This window comes from Pleurodeles waltl, chromosome 6 (assembly GCF_031143425.1).
Source record: "Pleurodeles waltl isolate 20211129_DDA chromosome 6, aPleWal1.hap1.20221129, whole genome shotgun sequence".
In the NCBI taxonomy this organism is placed as follows: Eukaryota; Metazoa; Chordata; class Amphibia; order Caudata; family Salamandridae; genus Pleurodeles; species Pleurodeles waltl.
The window spans coordinates 18621889-18648156 of NC_090445.1; the positions used below are offsets into that span (position 1 = coordinate 18621889).

At 48.9% G+C, this 26268-nt stretch overlaps 1 protein-coding gene across 2 annotated transcripts in view; it reads left to right on the forward strand.

The window, feature by feature from the left end:
- The window catches only part of HMCN2 (hemicentin 2), an 816728-nt gene that overhangs the window by 462345 nt on the left and 328115 nt on the right, over positions 1-26268 (forward strand). For both annotated transcript variants that reach the window (XM_069237054.1, XM_069237056.1), the window contains exons 30-35: positions 5104-5258; positions 6266-6544; positions 17065-17346; positions 20704-20812; positions 22799-22968; positions 26101-26255. In XM_069237054.1, coding sequence (XP_069093155.1) covers positions 5104-5258; positions 6266-6544; positions 17065-17346; positions 20704-20812; positions 22799-22968; positions 26101-26255 — 1150 coding nt within the window. The remainder of the gene's footprint in view (positions 1-5103; positions 5259-6265; positions 6545-17064; positions 17347-20703; positions 20813-22798; positions 22969-26100; positions 26256-26268) is intronic.

Genomic DNA, 26268 nt, shown 5'->3' on the forward strand with positions numbered 1-26268 from the left:
GAGTCCAAGGGTTCCCCTTAGAGGTAAAATAGTGGTAAAGATAGATAATACTAATGCTCTATTTTGTGGTAGTGTGGTCGAGCAGTAGGCTTATCCAAGGAGTAGTGTTAAGCATTTGTTGTACATACACATAGACAATAAATGAGGTACACACACTCAGAGACAAATCCAGCCAATAGGTTTTTGTATAGAAAAATATCTTTTCTTAGTTTATTTTAAGAACCACAGGTTCAAATTCTACATGTAATATCTCATTCGAAAGGTATTGCAGGTAAGTACTTTAGGAACTTCAAATCATCAAAATTGCATGTATACTTTTCAAGTTATTCACAAATAGCTGTTTTAAAAGTGGACACAGTGCAATTTTCAAAGTTCCTAGGGGAGGTAAGTATTTGTTAGGTTAACCAGGTAAGTAAGACACTTACAGGGCTTAGTTCTTGGTCCAAGGTAGCCCACCGTTGGGGGTTCAGAGCAACCCCAAAGTCACCACACCAGCAGCTCAGGGCCGGTCAGGTGCAGAGTTCAAAGTGGTGCCCAAAACACATAGGCTAGAATGGAGAGAAGGGGGTGCCCCGGTTCCGGTCTGCTTGCAGATAAGTACCCGCGTCTTCGGAGGGCAGACCAGGGGGGTTTTGTAGGGCACCGGGGGGGACACAAGTCCACACAGAAATTTCACCCTCAGCAGCGCGGGGGCGGCCGGGTGCAGTGTAGGAACTGGCGTCGGGTTCGCAATGTTAGTCTATGAGAGATCTCGGGATCTCTTCAGCGCTGCAGGCAGGCAAGGGGGGGATTCCTCGGGGAAACCTCCACTTGGTTAAGGGAGAGGGACTCCTGGGGGTCACTTCTCCAGTGAAAGTCCGGTCATTCAGGTCCTGGGGGCTGCGGGTGCAGGGTCTCTCCCAGGCGTCGGGACTTTAGGTTCAAAGAGTCGCGGTCAGGGGAAGCCTCGGGATTCCCTCTGCAGGCGGCGCTGTGGGGGCTCAGGGGGGACAGGTTTTGGTACTCACAGTATCAGAGTAGTCCTGGGGTCCCTCCTGAGGTGTTGGATCGCCACCAGCCGAGTCGGGGTCGCCGGGTGCAGTGTTGCAAGTCTCACGCTTCTTGCGGGGAGCTTGCAGGGTTCTTTAAAGCTGCTGGAAACAAAGTTGCAGCTTTTCTTGGAGCAGGTCCGCTGTCCTCGGGAGTTTCTTGTCTTTTCGAAGCAGGGGCAGTCCTCAGAGGAGGTCGAGGTCGCTGGTCCCTTTGGAAGGCGTCGTGGAGCAGGATCTTTGGAAGGCAGGAGACAGGCCGGTGAGTTTCTGGAGCCAAGGCAGTTGTCGTCTTCTGGTCTTCCGCTGCAGGGGTTTTCAGCTGGGCAGTCCTTCTTCTTGTAGTTGCAGGAATCTCCTTTTCTAGGGTTCAGGGTAGCCCTTAAATACTAAATTTAAGGGCGTGTTTAGGTCTGGGGGGTTAGTAGCCAATGGCTACTAGCCCTGAGGGTGGGTACACCCTCTTTGTGCCTCCTCCCAAGGGGAGGGGGTCACAATCCTAACCCTATTGGGGGAATCCTCCATCTGCAAGATGGAGGATTTCTAAAAGTTAGAGTCACTTCAGCTCAGGACACCTTAGGGGCTGTCCTGACTGGCCAGTGACTCCTCCTTGTTTTTCTCATTATTTTCTCCGGCCTTGCCGCCAAAAGTGGGGCCTGGCCGGAGGGGGCGGGCAACTCCACTAGCTGGAGTGTCCTGCTGGGTTGGCACAAAGGAGGTGAGCCTTTGAGGCTCACCGCCAGGTGTGACAATTCCTGCCTGGGGGAGGTGTTAGCATCTCCACCCAGTGCAGGCTTTGTTACTGGCCTCAGAGTGACAAAGGCACTCTCCCCATGGGGCCAGCAACATGTCTCGGTTCGTGGCAGGCTGCTAAAACTAGTCAGCCTACACAGATAGTCGGTTAAGTTTCAGGGGGCACCTCTAAGGTGCCCTCTGTGGTGTATTTTACAATAAAATGTACACTGGCATCAGTGTGCATTTATTGTGCTGAGAAGTTTGATACCAAACTTCCCAGTTTTCAGTGTAGCCATTATGGTGCTGTGGAGTTCGTGTTTGACAGACTCCCAGACCATATACTCTTATGGCTACCCTGCACTTACAATGTCTAAGGTTTTGTTTAGACACTGTAGGGGTACCATGCTCATGCACTGGTACCCTCACCTATGGTATAGTGCACCCTGCCTTAGGGCTGTAAGGCCTGCTAGAGGGGTATCTTACCTATACTGCATAGGCAGTGAGAGGCTGGCATGGCACCCTGAGGGGAGTGCCATGTCGACTTACTCGTTTTGTCCTCACTAGCACACACAAGCTGGTAGCAGTGTGTCTGTGCTGAGTGAGAGGTCTCCAGGGTGGCATAAGACATGCTGCAGCCCTTAGAGACCTTCCTTGGCATCAGGGCCCTTGGTACTAGAAGTACCAGTTACAAGGGACTTATCTGGATGCCAGGGTCTGCCAATTGTGGATACAAAAGTACAGGTTAGGGAAAGAACACTGGTGCTGGGGCCTGGTTAGCAGGCCTCAGCACACTTTCAATTGTAAACATAGCATCAGCAAAGGCAAAAAGTCAGGGGGCAACCATGCCAAGGAGGCATTTCCTTACACAGGCCAATAGGTTTTTATATTGAAAAATATATTTTCTTAGTTTATTTTAAGAACCGCAGGTTCAAGATTTACATCAAACACTTTAAATGTAAGGTACTTCACTTAGATACTTTAGGAACTGCAAAAATCAACAGTTCCTGGGGGAGGTAAGTAAAGGTTAGATTAGTGGGTAAGTAAAACACTTACAAGTCTCAGTTCTGGGGCATAGGCAGCCCACCGCTGGGGGTTCAAGGCAACCCCAAAGTTATCACACCAGCAGCTCAGATCCGGTCAGGTGCAGAGGTCAAAGAGGTGCCCAAAACACATAGGTGCCTATGGAGAACAGGGGGTGCTCCGGTTCCAGTCTGCCAGCAGGTAAGTACCTGCGTCCTCGGGGGGCAGACCAGGGGGGTTTTGTAGAGCACTGGGGGGGACACAAGTAGGCACACAAAACACACCCTCAGCGGCACAGGGGCGGCCGGGTGCAGTGTGCAAAGCAGGCGTCGGGTTTCAGGTAGGAAACAATGGAGGGACCCAGGGGTCACTCTAGCGGTGCAGGCAGGCACAGGGGGGGCTCCTTGGGGCAGCCACCACCTGGGCTAGGCAGAGGGTTGCCTGGGGGTCACTCCTGCGTCAAAGTTCAGTTTCTTCAGGTCCTGGGGGCTGCGGGTGCAGTGTTGGTTCCAGGCGTCGGGTCCCTTGTAACAGGCAGTCGCGGTCAGGGGGAGCCTCTGGATTCTCTCTGCAGGCGTCGCTGTGGGGGCCTAGGGGGGTCGGCTCTGGCTACTCACGGGCTCGCAGTCGCCGGGGAGTCCTCCGTGAGGTGTTTGTTCTCTGGATCTCGAGCCAGGGGCATCGGGTGCAGAGTGTGAAGTCTCACGCTTCCGGCCGGAAACGTGCAGTCTTGGAAAGTTGCTTCTTTGTTGCAAAGAAGTAGCTGGTTTTGAACAGGGCCACTGTTCACGGGAGTTTCTTGGTCCTTTAGTCCAGGGCGGTCCTCTGAGGCTTCAGAGGTCGCTGGTCCCTGTCGGATGCATCGCTGGAGCAGGTTTTCGAAGTTGGAGACAGGCCGGCAGAGCTGGGGCCAAAGCAGTTGTCGACTTCCTCCTTCTCTGCAGGTTTGTAGGTCAGCAGTCCTTCTTGTTTCTTCAGGTTGCAGGAATCTCCTTTCCTGGGATCTGGGGAGCCCCTAAATACTGAATTTAGTGGTGTGTTTAGGTCTGGGAGGGCAGTAGCCAATGGCCTTGAGGGCCTTGAGTGTGGCTACACCCACTTTGTGCCTCCTTCCGGTGGGGAGGGGGGCACATCCCTAATCCTATTGGGGGAATCCTCCAAACTTAAGATGGAGGATTTCTTAAGGCAGGGGTCACCTCAGCTCAGGACACCTTAGGGGCTGTCCTGACCGGTGGGTGACTCCCCCTTTGTTTTTCTCATTATCTCCTCCAGCCTTGCTGCCAAAAGTGGGGGCAGTGGCCGGAGGGGCGGGCATCTCCACTAGCTGGGATGCCCTGGGGCACTGGAACAAAAGGGGCGAGCCCTTGAGGCTCACCGCCAGGTGTTACAGTTCCTGCAGGGGGAGGTGAGAAGCGCCTCCACCCAGTACAGGCTTTGTTCCTGGCCACAGAGTGACAAAGGCATTCTCCCCATGTGGCCAGCAACATGTCTGGTGTGTGGCAGGCTGGCAGAAACTGGTCACCCTACACTAGAAGTCGGGTAGGTATTCAGGGGGCATCTCTAAGATGCCCTCTGGGTGTATGTTACAATAAATTGCACACTGGCATCAGTGTGCATTTATTGTGCTGAGAAGTTTGATAACAAACTTCCCAGTTTTCAGTGTAGCCATTATGGAGCTGTGGAGTTCGTGTTTGACAAACTCACAGACCATATACTCTTATGGCTACCCTGCACTTACAATGTCTAAGGTTTTGCTTAGACACTGTAGGGGCATAGTGCTCATACACATATGCCCTCACCTGTGGTATAGTGCACCCTGCCTTAGGGCTGTAAGGCCTGCTAGAGGGGTGACTTACCTATGCCACAGGCAGTGTGAAGTTGGCATGGCACTCTGAGGGGAGTGCCATGTCGACTTAGTCATTTTCTCCCCACCAGCAAACACAGTGTGGGCATGTGCTGAGTGAGGGGTCCCCAGGGTGGCATAAGACATGCTGCAGCCCTTAGAGACCTTCCCTGGCATCAGGGACCTTGGTACCAGGGGTACCAGTTACAAGGGGCTTACCTGAGTGCCAGGGTTGTGCCAATTGTGGAGACAAAGGTACAGTTTAGAGAAAGAATACTGGTGCTGTGGCCTGGTTAGCAGGGTCCCAGCACACTTTCAAATCATAACTTAGCATCAGCAAAGGCAAAAAGTTAGGGGGTAACTATGCCAAGGAGGCATTTCCTTACAGTTTGTTACTGAGCGTCTCTTCCTTAGATCTCACATTCAAGCAGGGTATTTCTTAGTTTGCTAAATGTTGTTCTGATGTCTCTTTGTTAGGCCCCTGTCTCTTGAGGACACCCGCCTGGAGGTCTCTGAGGATGGCCAGCTGCTAAGTATCCGTCACACCCAATCAGGAGACCAAGGGACCTATCGGTGTCTGGCTTTCAATCACGCCGGCCAGCAGGGCAAGGACTTCCGGCTAAACATTCACAGTAAGTCCCTTTCATTGAACTACATTTCCCATACTCCCCGGGGCTCAGCTACATGCCTAGAACAGGGTTCTGCAAAGTCGGTTCTGGAGAGCCTGCTCCATGCCAGATTTTTAGCACATCCACATTTAGAAAACTGTAGATTTCTGAAACATCTTTTTTCTAAATGTGGATATGCTAAAAATCTGGCATGGACCAGGCTCTCCAGGACCGTCTTTGCAGAACCCTGGCCTAGAATAACAGCCACCGACACCATTTAGACTGGAATTCCTTGTGCACCTGCAAAACCTGCTAATTAAATCCTCGTTTTCATATGCTCGAGCCTAGGCCCCAAAATTCAACAATGTACAGTTCACGCAAACGTGCTGCACTGAAAAACGCTTATGAACTCCTGAACCATTCAATGGCTTGTTTAACAGAAATAACACAACATGCGTATTTTTTGAGCGCGCATTCACCACTGAAGGTGTCTCTTGGCGCCTTTGACAGATGACAGAAGGTTATTAGTACCCTGGTCAACAGAACTCATTTTATCAACCTTAAGGAGGGGCGAAGGTCTAGGAAGACCCCTCTGACCACTGGATCTAACATGAATTCCTTCAGTGGAGTTATTAGTTGCGGAGCCACCGGACCTGGCTAGTATGCATTTTAATGTGACAGAAAAGTTGGGTTCAGTTGACGTCGCCTGAGATGTGATTGAATCTGTCCCTCCCCTGATTACTCCCAGAGACATCAGTCTGACCCAAGATGGCCCCTTCCCCTGTCCCATCAGCCTTTTAAGGGCACTGGCCTATGGCAAACGCTGCTCACTTGTCCTGTAGATTTTAGCTTTTTGCCTCATCCTTATATTTTTCACTCTGATTAATGGCATCAGCACGTTGTGTCTGTCCTCAGGCAGCTCCCTCACCACCCTCAGCTTCCTTCCTTCCATCTCATTCATCTCTTCCTTCTGTGTGTGTTGTGAGGACTAAGAAATGTCCTGTTCTCTGCCTCTTTCTGTTTCATTACAGGTCCACCCACTATCTGGGCAGCGGATGGAGTAACCGAGGTACCAGTGCTGTTGGGTCGCGCGGTGGTGCTTCAGTGCGAGGCCCGTGGCTCCCCTTCTCCCAGCATCACCTGGTATAAGGATCTGCGCCCCATCGTCTCGAGCCCAAAGATGGCTTACAGAGAGGGTGGGCGAGCCCTGGAGCTCAGCAAGGTCCAGGTGTCTGACTCCGGCTCATACACCTGCCGTGCGACCAACCTGGCTGGCACTCAGGAGAGGTCCTACAGGCTGGAGGTGTATGGTAAGCATGGCCTGGCCCTGTGAAGGTATGGGGCAGTATTATGAGATCAGAGACCTCCTGCCCCACCTCCGAACCTGTGGCTCTTTCGCACAGTAGCCCAAGGTGAGGACAAAGGCATGGACATGGCAAGAAGCTAGTGGCTCCTTGAAAGCTCAGAAGTGACAGGGTCTCTGGGCCCGTGGCCTTGGATGTCGCAATCATCCAATGAAATAAAAAATATAGACCCAAGTGTTCCCTAGTACCTTGACGACTTTATGATATTTACACCCTGGTGCTATCTAGAGTTTTCATCACGTAGAGCCTGATTTAGATATTGGCGGACGGGTCAAGGGTGTAAGGGCCTGATTTAGGTATTGGAAGACGGGTTATTCCGTCAAATGGTGACAGATATCCCGTCCGTCAAAATCTAAATCCCATAGCAAACAACAGGATTTAGGTTTTGGTGGACGGGATATCCATCACCATTGTGAGTAACCTCTTCGTCAATACCTAAATTAGGCCTTTACACCCTTGACCCAAAAGACGACTTGGCATCCATTCTCTATAGGGACTTCAGACATTATTGCGTCCCTGTATCCTGGTGACCTTAAACTAAAGAGACAAATACTCCATGGCATGATATTCAGTGCATCATAAGCCCTTCATGCACAAGTATCTCCTGGTATTCGAGGACGTTGGGGTTTTAAGACACAGGTGCTCCCAGGAATGCAGATATAATAATGGATGAACAGTATCTGATCGCACAGAAGTGGTACTCTCTCAAGTGTGAGGGATTGGTAATGTAATCCAGCACTAGACTGCAGTCATAGACATGTCGTACTTCATGTATTTAGCTGGTAAGTGTTAATAATCAGCCAGGACACCCCATGCAGCAGCCCTGACTCCATCTGTGAAGAAGCTGTGTTATAGAGCAGGACTCTTGGGGTTCCACAAGGCCTATGCAGAGTGTCCTCATCTGTTTGGAAATTTAAATATTAGCAAATTAATGAAGTATATATATGCATAAAATGCAAATGTAAAAAAAGTACAACACTATAAATGTGAAAGAAATTGAAATTGAAGGCTACAAATCAAGTTGATATCCTTAGCCTGACTCTCGAGAACAGCAGACGTATAGCAAACAAAATCTAGTGTGGACGATTGGTCGTCACAGCTGGAGCCCTGGTGTGCCCCGACAAAAAGACAGCATGTGTTAGAACCCAAAAAGCAAGGAGAAAACAGACAAAAAAATGGGGGAAAAAGCAAGGAGAAAGCAGTTAAATTGAGGATAAAGGAAGGAGAAGGCACACAAAAATGGGGGGAAAGCAAGGAGAAAGTCAAAATGAGTGAAAAGCAAGCAGAAGACACACAAAAAGGAGGGAAAAGCAAAGAGAAAGCAGTGAGAAATAGAGAAAAGCAAGGAAAAGTCACAAAAAAACGGGTAAAAGCAAGGAAAAAGCAGTGAAATTGAGGAAAGCTAATGGAAGGAAAAGACAGAAGCAAGAGTGATGCAGCAGGACAGGGAGAGCTGTCCCTTCATGTATGTGTGTGTGTGTGTGAGTGTGTGCCTTTGTAGATATATATGTTCGATGGCATGTGTAGCTGCAGATACACATGCTGTGCACTGTTCCTGCCATCTAGTGTTGGGCTCGGAGTGTTACAAGTTGTTTTTCCTCGAAGAAGTCTTTTCGAGTCACGGGACCGAGTGACTCCTCCCTTTTGGCTCCATTGCGCATGGGCATTGACTCCATCTTAGATTGTTTTCTTTCCGCCATCGGGTTCGGACGTGTTCCTCTTCGTTCAGTTATTCGAATCGGAAAATGACAAAAAATCCTCGAAAAGCGTCGGTATTGTTTGCGATCGGGAACCATTTTGTATTGACACATCAACACAGAAAAAACACTGCTTCGGTGGCCCTTAGGGGCGTCTGCTCCCAGCCGGGGCCTGGTCGGCCCGTCCATAGAAGTCGTCGAAGCCTAATGGACCGGACGCCTTTCCGTTTCTGCCCACAGTGCCACGCTAGGTATCCCTATACAGACCAACATCGGGTCTGTAATCTGTGTTTGTCACCAGAGCACAGGGAAGATACTCGCGAGGCCTGCAAGTCCTTTCGATCGAAGAAGACCTTGAGGGATCGTAGGGCGAGGCGGATGCAAATGGCGTCGAAAAGTTCAGAGCACCTCGACGTTGAAGAACAGGAGATGGCTATCTCCATCAAAGGATTGGACTCGGATGATTCCGACGGAGACCGACCACCTACAGCAGGCCAACATGTGACTACGCCTGCCCCAACCCAAGCCCACAGTCAGCCTAAGAAGCATAAGGCCTCAGGGACACCACTGCCTGAAGGCCATGGCTCGACCCATAAAAAACAAAGCGGTGACCAAGCAACACCTTCGGCACCGAAAAAGGCCAAAATCGTGCCAAAGTCTTCGGACTCGAGCCGAGAACCCATCCTCGAAAAATCTCGACACCGACTTGTCGAGTCAACAAAGCCTCGAATGAGCCTTTCAGTGCCGAGGCCTTCCATCAGCATGGGCACTTCGGTGCCGAAAAAACCGTCTTCAGAGCCAAAAAAAGCCTCGTACACCGAGGAACATGGGCTCTCTAAGCAGCTAAAACAGATGCACAGATTTGAGGAGGAACTTCAATTGGAGGAGTTTGATCAAACGCAGCCAAGGATCCAGATCCATTAGGATACGAGGAAGATTCAAACTGTCCCTCCTCTGAAATTTAAAAGAAAACTGGCTTTGCAGGAACAATCAGAAACTGAACAGCCAAGAGCTAAAGTGGCCAGGGAAAAATCGCCAACTTGCCATTTTTCACCAGAACTTTCTCCTCCACACTCACCACAAAGGACAGTGTCACCTACTGCCACACCCACTGCACAGTCACCCACACACACTGTGCAGTCGCAAGACGATGCAGACCCGTGGGACCTCTACGATCCCCCTGTGTCGGACAATAGCCCCGAGTGCTACCCTTCAAAACCCTCTCCACCTTAGGATAGCACCTCATACACCCAAGTCTTGGCCAGGGCTGCTGCATTCCATAATGTAAGCATGCACTCAGAGCCATTGGAGGACGATTTTCTCTTTAATACCTTGGCCTCCACGCATGCTTCCTACCAAAGCCTGCCTATGCTCCCAGGCATGCTTAAACATGCCCAACAAGTTTTTCAAGAGCCTGTGAAAGGGAGAGCCATCACACTGCGGGTGGAAAAAAAGTACAAGCCACCACCGTCGGACCCAGTGTTCATTACACAACAGTTGCCCCCGGACTCTGTAGTGGTTGGAGCTGCAAGAAAAAGAGCCAACTCACAGTCATCTGGAGATGCACCACCTCCAGATAAGGAGAGTTGGAAGTTCGACGCAGCAGGAAAGAGGGTAGCGTCACAGGCTGCCAATCAGTGCCGCATTGCAAATTCTCAAGCCCTCCTCGCACGTTATGACCGAGCTCATTGGGACGAGATGAGCGATATCATCCAACATCTCCCCAAGGAATACCAAAAACGGGCTCAGCAAGTGGTAGAGGAGGGACAAGCAATATCGAACAATCAGATACGATCGGCATTAGATTCCGCTGAGACTGCCGTAAGAACAGTGAACACTGCAGTGACAATTAGACACCATGCTTGGCTGAGATCCTCAGGGTTCAAACCAGAGATTCAACAGGCTGTCCTCAACATGCCATTCAATCAACAACAACTGTTTGGACCATGGGTGGACACAGCCATCGAGAAGATGAAGAAGGACACTGATACGGCCAAAGCCATGGGCGCGCTCTACTCGTCCCAATATAGATGGACATTCAGGAAACCGCAATATAGGGGAGGTTTCAGACAACAGCCTTCAGAGGCATCCACCTCTCAAACAAAACCCACCTACCAATCCCAATATCAGAGAGGAGGGTTTCTCAGGTCCTTCAGGGGACAATTCCCAAGGTCAAGGGGGAAATTTCAGCCCACTAAGCAGGCCACTAATAACAAACAGTGACTTGCCCGTCAGCCTCCCCCAATACACATCACTTGTGGGAGGAAGACTGAGATTTTACCACAAACATTGGTCAGACATAACTACGGACACATGGGTCCTATCAATTATCCAACATGGTTACTGTATAGAATTCACACATTTTCCTTAAGATATTCCACCAAGAGCACACAAACTGTCGGCGCAACATCTAGAAATGTTACAAACAAGTGCAGGCACTATTAACAAAACAAGCCATAGAACTAATACCTCACCAACAAAAAGGAACAGAGGTTTATTCCCTATACTTCCTTATTCCCAAAAAGGACAAAACACTAAGGTCAATTTTAGATCTCAGGACTCTCAACCTATTCATCAAATCAGAACATTTCCACATGGTGACACTACAAGATGTAGTACCCTTACTAAAACACGGAGAACACATGTCAACACTGGATTTAAAAGAAGCGTATTTTCATATACCCATCCATCCATCTCACAGAAAATACCTCAGGTTTGTCATACAGGGAAAACATTACCAATTCAAAGTATTGCCCTTCTGGATAACAACAGCCCCCAGAGTATTTACAAAATGCCTCGCAGTAGTAGCAGCCCATATAAGGAGACAACACATGCACGTATTCCCGTACCTCGACGATTGGCTAATAAAAGCCAACACTCAGCAGCAGTGTCAAAATCACACACAGTACGTAATAAATACCAAAAATCACACTTGCAACCATCCCAACTACAACAATACTTGGGAGAAACACTCAACACTCAAAAAGCGATTGCCAGTCCAAGCCCACAAAGGGTACAATCATTCCACACCGTGGTACCAAAGATACAACCAAATCAGCATTACACAGTCAGATTTGTGATGAAACTCCTAGGCATGATGGCATCATGCATTGCAATTGTCCCAAACGCGCGGCTACACATGCGGCCCTTACTGCAGTGCCTCGCAAAACAATGGACGCAGGCACAGGGTCAACTCCAAGATCTAGTGTTGATAGACCGCCAAACACACTCTTCGCTTCAGTGGTGGAACCCCGTAAATTTAAACAAAGGGCGGCCTTTTCAAGACCCCGTGCCTCACGCCATTCTCACAACAGATGCATTAATGATTGGGTGGGGAGCAAACCTCAACAACCACAGCATACAAGGACAGTGGGACAACGAGCAAAAACAGCTACACATAAATCACTTAGAGCTGCTAGCAGTCTTTCTAGCACTAAAAGCTTTTCAACCTCTTCTAGCTCACAAACACATTCTTGTCAAAACAGACAATATGACAACAATGTACTATGTAAACAAACGGGGGGAACACACATCACAACTTTGCCTCCTAGCACAAAAAATTTGCCATTGGGCAATTCACAAAAATATTTGCCTAATAGCGCAATACGTCCCAGGCATTCACAATCAATTAGCGGACAATCTCAGTCAGGATCACCAGCAAACTCACGAGTGGGAAATACAGCCCCAGGTACTACAAAAATACTTTCGCCAGTGGGGAACACCAGACATAGATCTGTTTGCCACAAAACAAAATGCAAAATGCCAAAACTTCGCGGCCAGGTACCCACACCCTCAGTCCAAGGGCAATGCTCTATGGATCAATTGGTCAGGGATATCTGCTTAGGCTTTTCCCCCTCTCCCACTCATTCCTCATCTGGTCAACAAACTGAGTCAAAACAAACTCAAACGAATACTCATAGCGCCAACGTGGGCACGCCAACCGTGGTACACCACACTGTTGGACCTCTCTGTAGTGCCTCACATCAAACTTTCAAACAGACCAGATCTGTTGACACAACACAAACAACAGATCAGGCACCCGAATCCAGCATCGCTCAACCTAGCAATCTGGCTCCTGAAGTCTTAGAGTTTGGCTATCTAAATCTTCCAAATGAGTGTATGGAAGTCATTAAACAGGCAAGAAAACCTACCACCAGGCATTGCTATGCTAATAAATGGAAAAGGTTTGTTTTCTACTTCCAAGCAAACAAAATCACACCGTTAGATGCCTCCATACAAGACATTGTGGGTTACCTACTACACCTACAAAAATCAAACCTCGCTTTTTCTTCCATTAAAATTCACCTCACTGCAATCTCTGCTTACTTGCAGATTAAACACACAAAATCACTATTTAGAATACCAGTTATTAAAGCCTTTATGAAAGGACTAAAAAGGATCATACCTCCAAGAACCCTACCAGTACCCTCGTGGAATCTTAATATTGTGCTTACACGACTCATGGGTCCACCCTTTGAACCCATGCACTCCTGTCAGATTCAATTCTTAACCTGGAAGGTGGCATTTCTAGTAGCTATCACTTCACTACAAAGAATTAGTGAAATACAGGCGTTTACTATCGAAGAATCCTTTAAACATGTACACAAACATGAAAATAGTTCTCCGCACAAATCCAAAATCTTTGCCAAAAGTCATTTCACCGTTTCATTTAACCCAAATAGTGGAACTCCTAGTCTTCTTCCCACAGCCAGACTCGGTAGCTGAAAGGGCATTGCATACATTAGACATAAAAAGAGCACTAATGAATTACATTGACAGAACAAAATCATTTCGAAAAACTAAACAATTGTTTGTCGCTTTTCAAAAACCCCATGCTGGTAACCCTATATCCAAACAGGACATAGCCAGATGGATAGTTAAATGCATAAAAACTTGTTACCTAAAAGCTAAAAGAGAATTACCCATCACACCAAGGGCACACTCCACTAGAAAGAAAGGCGCCACAATGGCCTTTCTAGGTAACATACCAATGACAGAGATTTGTAAGGCAGCCACTTGGTCTACACCCCATACATTCACTAAGCATTACTGTGTAGATGTGTTAGCAACACAACAAGCCACAGTAGCACAGGCTGTACTAAGAACATTATTTCAAACAACTTCAACTCCTACAGGCTGACCACCGCTTTTGGGAGGAGAACTGCTTTGTAGTCTATCTGCAGCTACACATTCCATCGGACGGAAAATGTCACTTACCCTGTGTACATCTGTTCGTGGCATGTTCCGCTGCAGATTCACATGTGCCCTGCCTCCTCCCCGGGAGCCAGGAGCCATTTAAGTTGCAATTAGAAATAGTATTTATGTAAATAAACATTCCTTTAGCACAAACTATGTACATACATATCTATTCCATTGCATGGACATCTTTACTATCCTCATTCTACCACTCCTACCTCACCCTCTGCGGGAAAACAATCTAAGATGGAGTCGACGCCCATGCGCAATGGAGCCGAAAGGCAGGAGTCACTCGGTCCTGTGACTCAAAGACTTCTTTAGAAGAAAAACAACTTGTAACACTCCGAGCCCAACACTAGATGGCAGGAACAGTGCACAGCATGTGAATCTGCAGCGGAACATGCCACGAACAGATGTACACTGGGTAAGTGACATTTTCCATATAATTTGAGTCACTGAAAAAAACAAAGGTTAAAGTGGTATTATAGTTAGGCATTGAAATTATATAAAAACTACAGCTTAAAAACAAAAAACCATTGAAATTCACAAGTTACAGCTTACAGAGCGAACTATAACTTGCACCCCTGCTATGCCCAACTTGCCTATGACCTCATATATTATTTCATGACATCAATCAAAATCTCAAACTCTCAACCCCTCCCACAGGCACCCCACCTCCCATGGGCACAACTCCTGCACTGCACACAGCCTCCGAGAATGTGCAGCGGTGGCTTAATCCTGCGCCCAGCCCACTGCAGGCCGCCAACCCCCCCATGCGCATAGCCTGGACTTGCACAATGGAGGTCGGCCTAAGCGTCTGCTCTGTGACCAAACCCTAGTGCCACAGTACCATAGGAGGTGCTTAGCCGGGTACTCTGGTACCAGGTACTGGTACCGTAGTAGCGGTGTCCCCAGATTTTTTTAACTTTAACTTCACATAGGGGGGTACCTTTGGGGTCACATGGCCCTGGGGTTAAGCTTGTGCCCACCCTGCACGCTCCTGGGCTTTTTCTGTTTTATTTTCAGCACTCGGGGACCTAATTCTGAGTCCTATACTAGTGGCCACAGCATTTTCTTCACCACTAATCAGATTGGTCAGTACTGAGATACCAGCATCAGTAACACGGTCCCACATTTGCAGGCCAGAGAAAAAAGCTCCCTCAGCCAATCAGTATTGGAATCCCACAGGACCAACCGTCCAGATATATATAACTTGTTATGAGCGTTAGCCCCTTCAAGTCCAACCTGAGCCCCTCTTCAAATGCTAATTTCTCGAAAATGGCTGAAGTGTGTTACACCAAATTTGGTGTACTTTAATTTAGCATTTATTTCTGCATCAGATAGCAAAGTTGCCTATTGGACTCAACGTGGGGAATTGCGCTTTTGCCCCCCCCGCGCCCTTCTTCTTGCCCCGCCTGATGGATCTGCAAGAAAATTTCAATGAAAGAGCTAAGGTAGGTGTAGTTTTTTTTTAGAAAGTTTTGTGCAGATTCATCAAACTGCGCCAAAGTTATTAGCCAAAAACTGCTCTTCATTTAGGATCTGTGATCTAACTATAGCTGCACTGTGTAACATACACCGACGTATAGATAGATAGTTCTATAGAGTTATATCTATAGGATATGAAATAGCAGAGGGGATATTTTGACAAAGGTAAAAAAATAGTAGCTCGGACTCAGGGGATGAGAACGTGGGTTGTTGCAAAGATTGCCTGCACTCGGGACCAGGGACATCTTAGGACTTTTAGGGGCCCCGGACCAAGTGAATTGTGGGGGCCCCTTTTCGGAACAGCTTTGAATTTATGATCCAGTTTTAGCTCTTTCCTGCCCTCTTTGTCCAGGTCACTGACAGTGCACAGACACACTGGTCCAAATTGTAAATGTGCTTCCATCTAATATTCAGAGATAGTGACATGTTTTCAATATTGTAACACAGCAGCAGCTCACTAATATTATTATTACAAACAATCTGCGTGACCGTCTCTCGTTTCGAATATGTTTCGATCTAAAAAGAAACTTCTCTATGGATGCTTCGTACTGTTGAAAAACATAAACACAAAAGTTCTCTGCAAAGTATCTGTAATAGACTCTCACACATACCCACATTAAAAATAAAGTAAAACTGTATTTAAAACCATCTATCTGTATAATAATTATTCAAGGTCATCAGGGCGAGACTCTCTGCAGCACAGAGCTGGCTCTCTCGGGGCCCCTGGAAGGCAGGGGCCCGGGTCCAGAGCCCACTTGCCATGGCCTTGCAATGTCTGTGCCCAGGACTTGGTTGGTGCCAGCAGGGCACCTCCTTGGAAGAAGGTGGCTGAAGCAGAGCTCAGGAACAGAGCATCCCTGGGGCTGCCAGCAGCATAGACAGAGGGGGAGAGACCCCAAGCAGGCTTCCCACAGAGGCCAGCTGAGATTAGCAAGATGGAGGAAAGCTCTGACTAGGAAAGTCTCACATAATGAGGTAAGAACTGAAGAAGCAGCATGATATCAAGAAATCTGAACACCCACCTTCACTTGTAACCAGATGAGTAGCGCCTAGAAGGGGTCACACACAGGGGGTGCGCCAAGCGGGAACCGCCAGAAGACCGTACCGCGGTCGAAAGACCGCGGCAGACATTCTGGGTTTCCCACTGGGCTGGCGGGCGACCGCCAAAAGGCCACCCGCCAGCCCAGTGGGAAACAGCCTTCCCACAAGGACGCCGGCTCAGGATTGAGCCGGCGGAGTGGGAAGGTGCGACGGGTGCAGTGGCACCCGTCGCGTATTTCAGTGTCTGCAAAGCAGACACTGAAATACAAGGTGGGGCCCTCTTACGGGGGCCCCTGCAGTGCCCATGCCATTGGCATGGGCACTGCAGGGGCCCCCAGGGGCCCCCCGGCACCCCCTACTGCCATCCTGTTCCTGGCGGGAGACCCGCCAGGAACAGGATGGCGGTAGGGGGTGTCAGAATCCCCATGGCGGCGGAGCGCGCTCCGCCGCCATGGAGGATTCTCAAGGGCAGCGGAAAGTCGGCGGTACACCGCCGACTTTCCGTTTCTGGCCGCGGCTGAACCGCCGCGGTCAGAATGCCCAGCGGTGCACCGCCAGCCTGTTGGCGGTGCTACCGCGGTCATTCGCCCTGGCGGTTTTTACCGCCAGGGTTAGAATGACCCCCACAGTGTGTTCTACAAATACTATAAACATAACCATGAAAACTTTCACATAAACTAATAGAGGACACCGAATTCACACTGCAGGAATCACCAGCAGGGATCTGGCAGAGGGAATGAAACATCCTTCTAAGGAAGTCTTCAAAGGTCCTTCTTCTTTTGAATGATAAGCCCAGATGTCATTTCCAGATGTTCACTCTCAGATTGGGGTGGTTTCAGGCGGATCGGATGCATTGGTTTGCAAAGAGATGTTTCTGAGAGCACAATGCAGCTGCTGCCTGCACTAGTAACAGCCCAGGAATACACAGAAGCAAGCTATGAGTTTCTATCAGGCGCCTCTATGCGCTTCTGTGGCATGGAGTGGCTCAGGCAGTGGAACAGCACCTCCCTGACACCTGCCCTTTCTGTGTCTGTTTCTTTCCAGTGGCTCCAGATATTGATGGACGAAATGACCAACCTGAGAAGGTGGTCGCCGTGGCCGGCCAGAGCTTGGAGCTGCAGTGCGTGGCCAGTGGCCACCCTCCGCCTGTCTTGTCGTGGCTCAAGGATGGGCTCCTGCTGTCCACCACCGAAGGGTGGCACACCCAGGATGGGGGCCAGAAGCTCACTATTAGTGATCTTTCTGTGGCTTCCCAAGGGAACTACACCTGTGTGGCAATCAGCGCTGCTGGGGAGGCTGTGGTGCACTACTCTGTGCACGTGTACGGTAAGGGGAGGCTCTGGTGCACTACTCCGTGCACGTGTACGGTAAGGGAAGGCTGTGGTGCACTACTCCGTGCACGTGTACGGTAAGGGGAGGCTGTGGTAAACTACTCCGTGCACGTGTATGGTAAGGGGAGGCTGTGGTGCACTACTCTGTGCATGTGTACGGTAAGGGGAGGCTGTGGTGCACTACTCCATCCACGTGTACGGTAAGGGGAGGCTGCGGTGCACTAGTCTGTGCACGTGTACGGTAAGGGAAGGCTGTGGTGCACCACTCTGTGCACGTGTATGGTAAGGGGAGGCTGTGGTGCACCACTCTGTGCACATGTACGGTAAGGGGAGGCTGTGGTGCACCACTCTGTGCACGTGTACGGTAAGGGGAGGCTGTGGTGCACCAGTCTGTGAACGTGTATGGCAAAGGGGAGGCTGTGGTGCACCACTATGTGCACGTGTACGGTAAGGGGAGGCTGTGGTGCACTACTATGTGCACGTGTATGGTAAGGGGAGGCTGTGGTGTACTACTCCGTGCAGGTGTACGGTAATGGGAGGCTGTGGTGCACCATTCTGTGCATGTGTATGGTAAGAGAAGGCTGTGGTGCACCACCCTGTGTACGTGTATGGTAAGGGGAGGCTGTGGTGCACCACTCTGAGCACGTGTATGGTAAGGGGAGGCTGTGGTGCACCACTCTGTGCACATGTTTGGTAAGGGGATGCTGTGGTGCACCAATTTGTGCACATGTACAGTAAGGGGAGGCTGTGGTGCACTACTCCGTCCACGTGTACGGTGAGGGGAGGCTGTGGTGCACCACTCTGTGCACGTGTACGGTAAGGGGAGGCTGTGGTCCACCACTCTGTGCACGTGTATGGTAAGTGGAGGCTGTGGTGCACTACTCTGCACGTGTACGGTAAGGGGAGGTTGTGGTGCACCACTCTGTGCACGTGTACGGTAAAGGGAGGCTGTGGTGCACCACTCTGTGCATGTGTATGGTAAGAGGAGGCTGTGGTGCACTACTTTGTGCATGTGTATGGTAAGAGGAGGCTGCGGTGCACTACTCTGTGCATGTGTACCGTAAGAGGAGGCTGCGGGGCACTACTGTGCATGTGTATGGTAAGAGGAGGCTGCGGGGCACTACTGTATGGTAAGGGGCGGGAGTGGCGCACCACTCTGTGCATGTGTACGGTAAGGGAAGGCTGTGGTGCACCACTCTGTGCATGTGTACGGTAAGGGAAGGCTGTGGTGCACTACTCCATGTACATTTACACTAAGGGAAGGCTGTGGTGCACTAGTCTGTGCACGTGTAAGGTAAGGGAAGGATGTGGTGCACTACTCCATGTACATGTACACTAAGGGAAGGCTGTGGTGCACTAGTCTGTGCACGTGTAAGGTAAGGGAAGGATGTGGTGCACTAGTCTGTGCATGTGTATGCTAGGGAAAGGCTGTTTTGCACTAGTCTGTGCATGTGTATGGTAAGGGAAGGCTGTGGTGCACTAGTCTGTGCATGTGTACGGTAAGGGAAGGCTGTGGTGCACTAGTCTGTGTATGGTAAGGGAAGGCTGTGGTGCACTACTCCATGTACATGTACACTAAGGGAAGGCTGTGGTGCACTAGTCTGTGCACGTGTACGGTAAGGGAAGGCTGTGGTGCACTAGTCTATGCACGTGTACGGTAGGGGGAGGCTGTGGTGCACTAGTCTGTGCACGTGTACGGTAAGGGTAAGCTGTGGTGCACTAGTCTGTGCACATGTACGGTAAGGGAAGGCTGTGGTGCACTAGCCTGTGGACGTGTACGGTAAGGGAAGGCTGTGGTGCACTAGTCTGTGCATGTGTACGGTAAGGGAAGGCTGTGGTGCACTAGTCTGTGCACGTGTATGGTAAGGGAAGGCTGTGGTGCACTACTCCATGTACATGTACACTAAGGGAAGGCTGTGGTGCACTAGTCTGTGCACGTGTACGGTAAGGGAAGGCTGCAGTGCACTAGTCTGTGCACGTGTATGGTAAGGGGATGCTGCGGTGCACGACTCTGTGCACGTGTACGGTAAGGGGAGGCTGCGGTGCACTAGTCTGTGCACATGTACGGTAAGGGAAGGCTGTGTTGCACTAGTCTGTGCATGTGTACGGTGAGGGGAGGTTGTGGTGCACCACTCTGTGCACATGTACGGTAAGGGGAGGCTGTGGTGTACCACTCTGTGCACGTGTACGGTAAGGGGAGGCAGTGGTGCACCACTCTGTGCACGTGTACGGTAAGGGGAGGCTGCAGTGTACTACTCTGTGCACATGTACGGTAAGGGGAGGCTGTGGTGTACTACTCTGTGCACGTGTACGGTAAGGGGAGGCTGCGGTGCACTAGTCTGTGCACGTGTACGGTAAGGGAAGGCTGTGGTAAACTCGTCTGTGCACGTGTACGGTAAGGGGAGGCTGTGGTGCACTAGTCTGTGCACGTGTACGGGAAGGGGAGGCTGTGGTACACCTCTCTGTGCACGTGTACAGTAAGGGGAGGCTGTGGTGCACTAGTCCGTGGTAATAAAAGCCAGACAGAGAGCTGGCAAGAAGGATACCCATGAGTAATGGTGGAGGTACAGAGAATGAATGCAAGAATGGCCTCCTGATGATTAGAGTAATGAAAGTAAGAGACAAGTGAGGAATCAGGTCCAGGGTGTGGGGGTAACCAGAGCTTCTGTGGTGCAATGAGTAGGTGAAGTGAGGAATCAGGTCCAGGGGTGTGGGGGTACCCAGAGCTTCTGTGGTGCAATGAGTAGGCGAAGTGAGGAATCAGGTCCGGGGTGTGGGGGTAACCAGAGCTTCTGTGGTGCAATGAGTAGGCGAAGTGAGGAATCAGGTCCGGGGGTGGGGGGGTACCCAGAGCTTCTGTGGTGCAATGAGTAGGTGAAGTGAGGAATAAGGTCCGGGGGTGTGGGGGTACCCAGAGCTTCTGTGGTGCAATGAGTAGGTGAAGTGAGGAATCAGGTCCGGGGGTGTGGGGGTACCCAGAGCTTCTGTGGTGCAATGAGTAGGCACACAGTACTTCTGCAGGACTGCGAGGGCCCTTGATGACGTGTTTGCTGCAGGGGCTGATATAAGTTTGAAGTGAGGGCTAAGTATGGTGTTGATGCTCTGACTGACAGGTAACAATTCATTGGTACCTGGCCATGCTGCATTACTCTGCCTGAAGGTTGGTTATTTGTGTCTGGTTATTGTCTCTATGCAGAGTGAACACACTCATGATGTGAAGATGAAGGCATTAACCATTGGTGGAAGGACTGATGAATGATTAGTACATTGAGTAATGCTCAGTGGGGTGGGATGAGGTGCAGAATTGATTGGACCTCACTGAAGTGCCTGTTCGTCTTCTCTAACCCCACAGTTCCTCCTCGAGTGAGCATTGGAGGTGGCTCGCGACACGTGACCGTGACCGTGAATGAGCCCTTGGAGCTGACGTGCCACGTGACGGGCTTCCCTACACCCCGGGTCTGGTGAGTGAAGAGCTGGTCTGGGCATGGATGCTCAGCTGACTCATTCATGGGTCTCCTTCTGAACAGGCAGAGGATGGCCATGGTCCACAGATGGCATTGCCAGTCTCACCCACTGGTGTCCTACCTACCTTGGGGGAAGCAGAGCTTGCCACTGCCCTGAGCGGAGGAGGGTGGGTGAAAGGAAATCATTGTGAAGTGTTCTGGCTTCCTAACAAGTATTAAAAAGTGTTCTTTTGGGACAAGAATAATTATTGACTTCCCCTATGGGGTATTTTAATCATGGAAGATTCAGGAGTCACAGCGCAAACATGAATATGGTCTCTCCCTGAGTGGGCAGCAGTTACACTCTCATTAGCACAAAAGTACAATTGTATTGCTTTACCTAAGGGGAGTGAGGTTAATGGTTGTGTGGGGTGGGGGGTCACCTGCCTGGCTTTGGAGTGGGTGATGGTAGTCGCATTTTTGAGCTGGGTTGGAGTGGCCTATGGGGCAACCAGGCAGGGCTTGATGGGCTGGTCCGAGAGGTCAGTGTGTGTGATGGTTATTTTGCAGTTTGTGGGCCGGTTCTATAACCATGTGGGGTGGTTTGTACTGTTGATTTTCTAGCACCTTGAGACCCTTACGGGTGAGTAGCCGCGCTCTATAAATATTGATTGATTGATTGATTAATATTACCACGAGCATTGCCAGCAGCAAACACACATACCTGCAGTCTCCCATACCTTGCAAAGTACCCATACAGCTTGTCTTTACAAGGTCAAAATTGGCCTGATTTGCAAACATGGGCCTCTTTTTGTAGCTATCATGTTTCCTAATGGGGGCCACTTTTATTCTGGTGGCTGCATCCACTTTTTGTCCCCGTCCAACCCTGTTCTTGTGCTTGGTTTACTGCCCCTCCTATGGACTAGCGGTGATGTTGCGGTCCTTACGATGCCACTGGTCCCATTCCTGCCTCCTATGGGTGACAAATTGCCCTGCACATCCTCTTACAAGGACTACCCTCTCTGCTGCTTCCTACAGGTGGGTCATACACAGGGCCACTGGAATTATGCATTTGTGCGGCTGCAGCAATTTCCACATAATTAAAGATTTGCTGCATTGGTCACATAATCCATCATCTGCCGCACAATCAGCAGATTTTAACTAACCAAATTGTTTCTAGCTCAAACAGTTCAAAAGTTACAAAAAATGTGATGATAGGTGTTGCCGCGCAGTAGAAAGACTTTAGGAAATCTGGACTGCTCGCCTTTCTGTTGCTTACTGCTATATTTGGGTATTAATTTGGCACTAATGAGATGCAAGTAATACCCAGAGAGTGTTACCAAGTTTACAAATGATGAAATAATGAAGTCATTCTAGTACAAAACATGCTTCATTATGCTGCCTTTTCATGCCACATAATTTACCCAACCCTGCTGTGTAATTTGGACCTCTCCTGCTGCATAACTCTAGTGGCCCTGCTCATACAATTAAATAATATATGGTGCTGTTCTCACCTTTTGGCCCATGGGGGGGTATATCCGCAGTGCCTAGCACAGTAGGTTTACCGCTGACCTCCCCAATATTAGGTAGTTGGTAGTAAAGTTTTTGATGAAAGTATTGAATTGTTGATTTCTTTGTTGTTTTGATATAGCGAAGGGAAATTAAGTGTAATCTCATTTAAACTTTTAATTATAGTATTTGCTAATAACATTTACAATGACCTAATCCCTGTGATGGAATTTGCAGTTTCTATGCCCCTTGCAGCTCTGGGGTGTTCTCTGCGATTATGTAAATGCATGGTAGTGAATTATCTACACATACTGCTGGGATTACTTCTAGTCCATCTGATTCTCTGCTCCCTGTTGGTGGTTTGTGACACTGTAGTCCCTTGCACACACAGGTGATCTCCATGTTAGCACTGTATATCACCTCTTTGGTCCCTCCACCGGTGTTATTGGTGGATTTGAATCCCCCTCCAACCTCTCCCTTGCCTCTTCCCCACAGGTGGCTGAAAGATGGGCACCTCGTCCAAGAGCAGGACATGGTGGATGTCTCTGGAGACAGCTCTGTCCTTCTGATCCCACTGGTGCAGCTGACCCATGCGGGGCGATACGTGTGCAGGGCGGAGAGTGAGGCTGGGGAGGCCGCCGCAGAGGTGGATCTAATTGTGCAAGGTAAGAAGGTTTGTGGGGGTCCTAATGTGAGAAGCAGAGATCTGGAGTAGGCAGTTGTGTTGGGGAGCTATTGTCTCTCTTTAAGTGTTTTGTAAAACCATTAGAAAATGTTATTCATGTGATCTAAACTTTCAAGATATTATCTTGTGTTCTTCATGCTGCAGTGTACTTGACGTTACAGCCTAAGCTTGTCAATCAGTACCTCACCCCAGTCAACAGATGCCCCTTTGTTGAGAGTCCAAACAGTGCTTGTGCGTCCACAAGGATGGAGACCCTGCCAGCAACCTCCCAGGCCTGCACCCTTCCCACTGGAGTTTAAAGGCTCTGCATGGTTAGGTGTCACTCGGAGTTCAAAAGTGGTGGGACTTTACAACCAATCATCTTTTAGTACCAGAGCAGCACAATGCCAGAAAACTACTTAAGGGCATCATGGGTGACTGTACACCCTTTTATATATTCATTTTATTTGAGGCACACCTGTTTTAACACCTTTAGAACTTTCAGGTCATACTGTTGGCCCAAAAGTCATGTCAGTAACCTATTGGCTTACAATATATAGAAACTACTGTAGATCCATCTCATATTTATTCCATATGGCTCCTCTTGTCTACAACACTTTGAGGGCAGTATAGAATAATTAGGCAGTGCAGAAATAATGTTTACATTTTCATTGAGTTTAGAGAACTTTGCTGAAAAGTTAAAATATTCATGGTCCACCCGGGGAGTCAACTTCATCACCCAGGAATGTGGACATCCTGTGGACTGACTGACATTCAGCAGTCCATCCTCTGAAATAACTTTTGACCAGTAGCTGCAAATGTTCACGAATATGTCTTGCAGCCAAAACAAATTCACCTTTAATTCATGGTGCAGAATTACTGAAAATGAATGTAAGTTCTGCATTCTGCGTTTTTTCAGATGATAGCTCCACAAATTTGCTTTTATTCTTCACTGGAAAAATACACACGATTATCTTCAACTCTGGATAGGAACACAGTTTCTACTTCTACTCTCTTCCCAAACCCCTATGACACCAAATAAGACGGGGATGGAAACAGGTATTGAAGTTTGCTATTTACATTTTGGGGCAGTGCCACATATGTTGGGGACTGACATGACACGCACGCACTCTTCAGAGGAGGCCATGACGTGGACCTTTACACAGCATATCCTATGTGATCGTCTGCGCATGTGCATTCTTTCCTATACCGTCGCCTCTCTGAAGTAAGGTGGAACTACTCATGCCTTTGTATATCAATAGTATTTGCAATTTAGAGCAGATCTTTACTACTTTCTTATCTTATTTGGGAAATGAGAACACTCTGCTTGGGGTGCTGAGTTTGGATTTGAATACCCAAGAGTGGGATCGTGTTTTGTTGTCTAATTTGAGTGAATCTTTAGTGTTGAGACTTAAAACATTGTTTGTGCATTGTTTACTTTCTCTTACAAGTGCATTTGCACATCCTCACATGTGCATATTTACAGCCTTTTTCTCCATCCCCATCCTACCTCCCCACCAAGGCAGGATGACTGGTTATCCCGTTGGATCATTGAGGCATGGGACCACCTCTCCCCGCCCTTCTGCTTCGCACTTAATCTGACCTCCCAGAGCGTCCTACCCAGACTTCAGCGAAGGCCATAAATACTAAGGGTATCTTCCCTGTTTGGCCTGGAAGGGCCTCGGGACCGACCCCCTGTCGTTTGCTCCTTTTAGCCCTTCTTGAAATCGGCCCCTTCGTCTTCCCCCTCCTTTTCCTATTTTCCACCTACATTCAATACCAAGGTTCACCCATTGATAACTACTCCCTTATAGCACCCAGTTTCCATCCACAAAGATAAGTTGCTCTGAATGTGTCTGGGTCAACCCTGGTCAGGGATTTCCTGGGAGTTAAACAATTAGTGCTTCAAGATGCACCCAAAAGACCTTTAACTGAGGGATCTGTGAATTTCCTTTGGCTGTGCCTTCAGGGTGGACCCTTTAATTAATTCACTCCCTCTGGGCTGTATCACCATCCTAACTAGATGGACTTAGCAATCCGACCTCACAGCTGCTCTATGATCAGGTATACTGAATAAATGCTACGTGAAGAGCGATCTACTTTGTCTGAGATACATGTTTTAAGATCATGTGTATAGCAGCAGTGTGAGGTCCATCACAACATGACCAGACCACATGCACCTTAGCCAACTCTGACAAACACAGGAAATACTAAAACCAGACCCTTCACCACCCTAACATCCAGGATCCACTAGAAACCCCTCTGAAGTGCCAAGACGCCTCAATACTGTCAGTTGAGAGCTATACCTTTTCCCAATAAGATAAAATAACCTTTTTTTTAATTTGAACATGGCCCTATTGCTACTCATACCTGAGGTATTTTGCCAAGTTTGCGAAAGGTTAAATGTATGTTCACAATATTCACACTCCGCAGTTGGAATCAGATGAAGGATGCTACTCTTCATTGAGCACAATCTACACTGAAGCAGGTGTCATAAACAGTCTTGTTTGTAACATTTTGGAGAACATACTGTTCCTGTGACTGTTCCATATTTCAGTGGAAAGTGAATCTTCTGTCCTCCAGTCTTGCTTCTCCGTGTATTTTGGTTGTTAACATTTGGGATTTGTCATTGTCATTTAGAGACAATTAACAGCCTTTATCATGAAGACCAGGCTGGTTATTACTTGTTCCTGGACTTGTATAGAATAAAAAATTAGGAGATAAGAGAATTTCCCAGATAAAATATGTGTGAGATGATTGTGATTTCAACATGTGAATGATATGTTATTTGGGACCCCATTAAGGGTATTCACTGATAGGATTTCAGGTTTAATGATTAGTGAAAAATATGCACCCATGCAAGACTTTCCAGAACACTGAGTGTTGGTGAGTGGAGGTCCCACGCTAACCTCACCACAAACAAATCTTCAAGAATCAGCAAAGGCCTGGGGTCAAATTGTTTAAGGTTTTATCTGTGGTTATGAGTGAGCACTTGAGATGGTGTGGGGATGGTTAAAAGGCAGCAGTCTGCCTCCCTCAGCCTTGTACATCAGCAGCAGTTCTTCCTCGATAAACCTTGCTCTGCCTTGATGTGGCTTCTCACACTTGCATTCCCTCCTTGTTGTCTCCACAGAGCCACCATCAGTGACCATCATGGGAGGAGACAGTGTCTCTGTCTTATTCCGCCAGCCTGTCACCCTTGAGTGCACGGCAGGTGGTACTCCGACTCCCACTCTGAGCTGGTGGAAGGATGGCTCGCCGTTGCAACATTCAGGTGGCACTCTTCAGGTGAGAGCGGCAA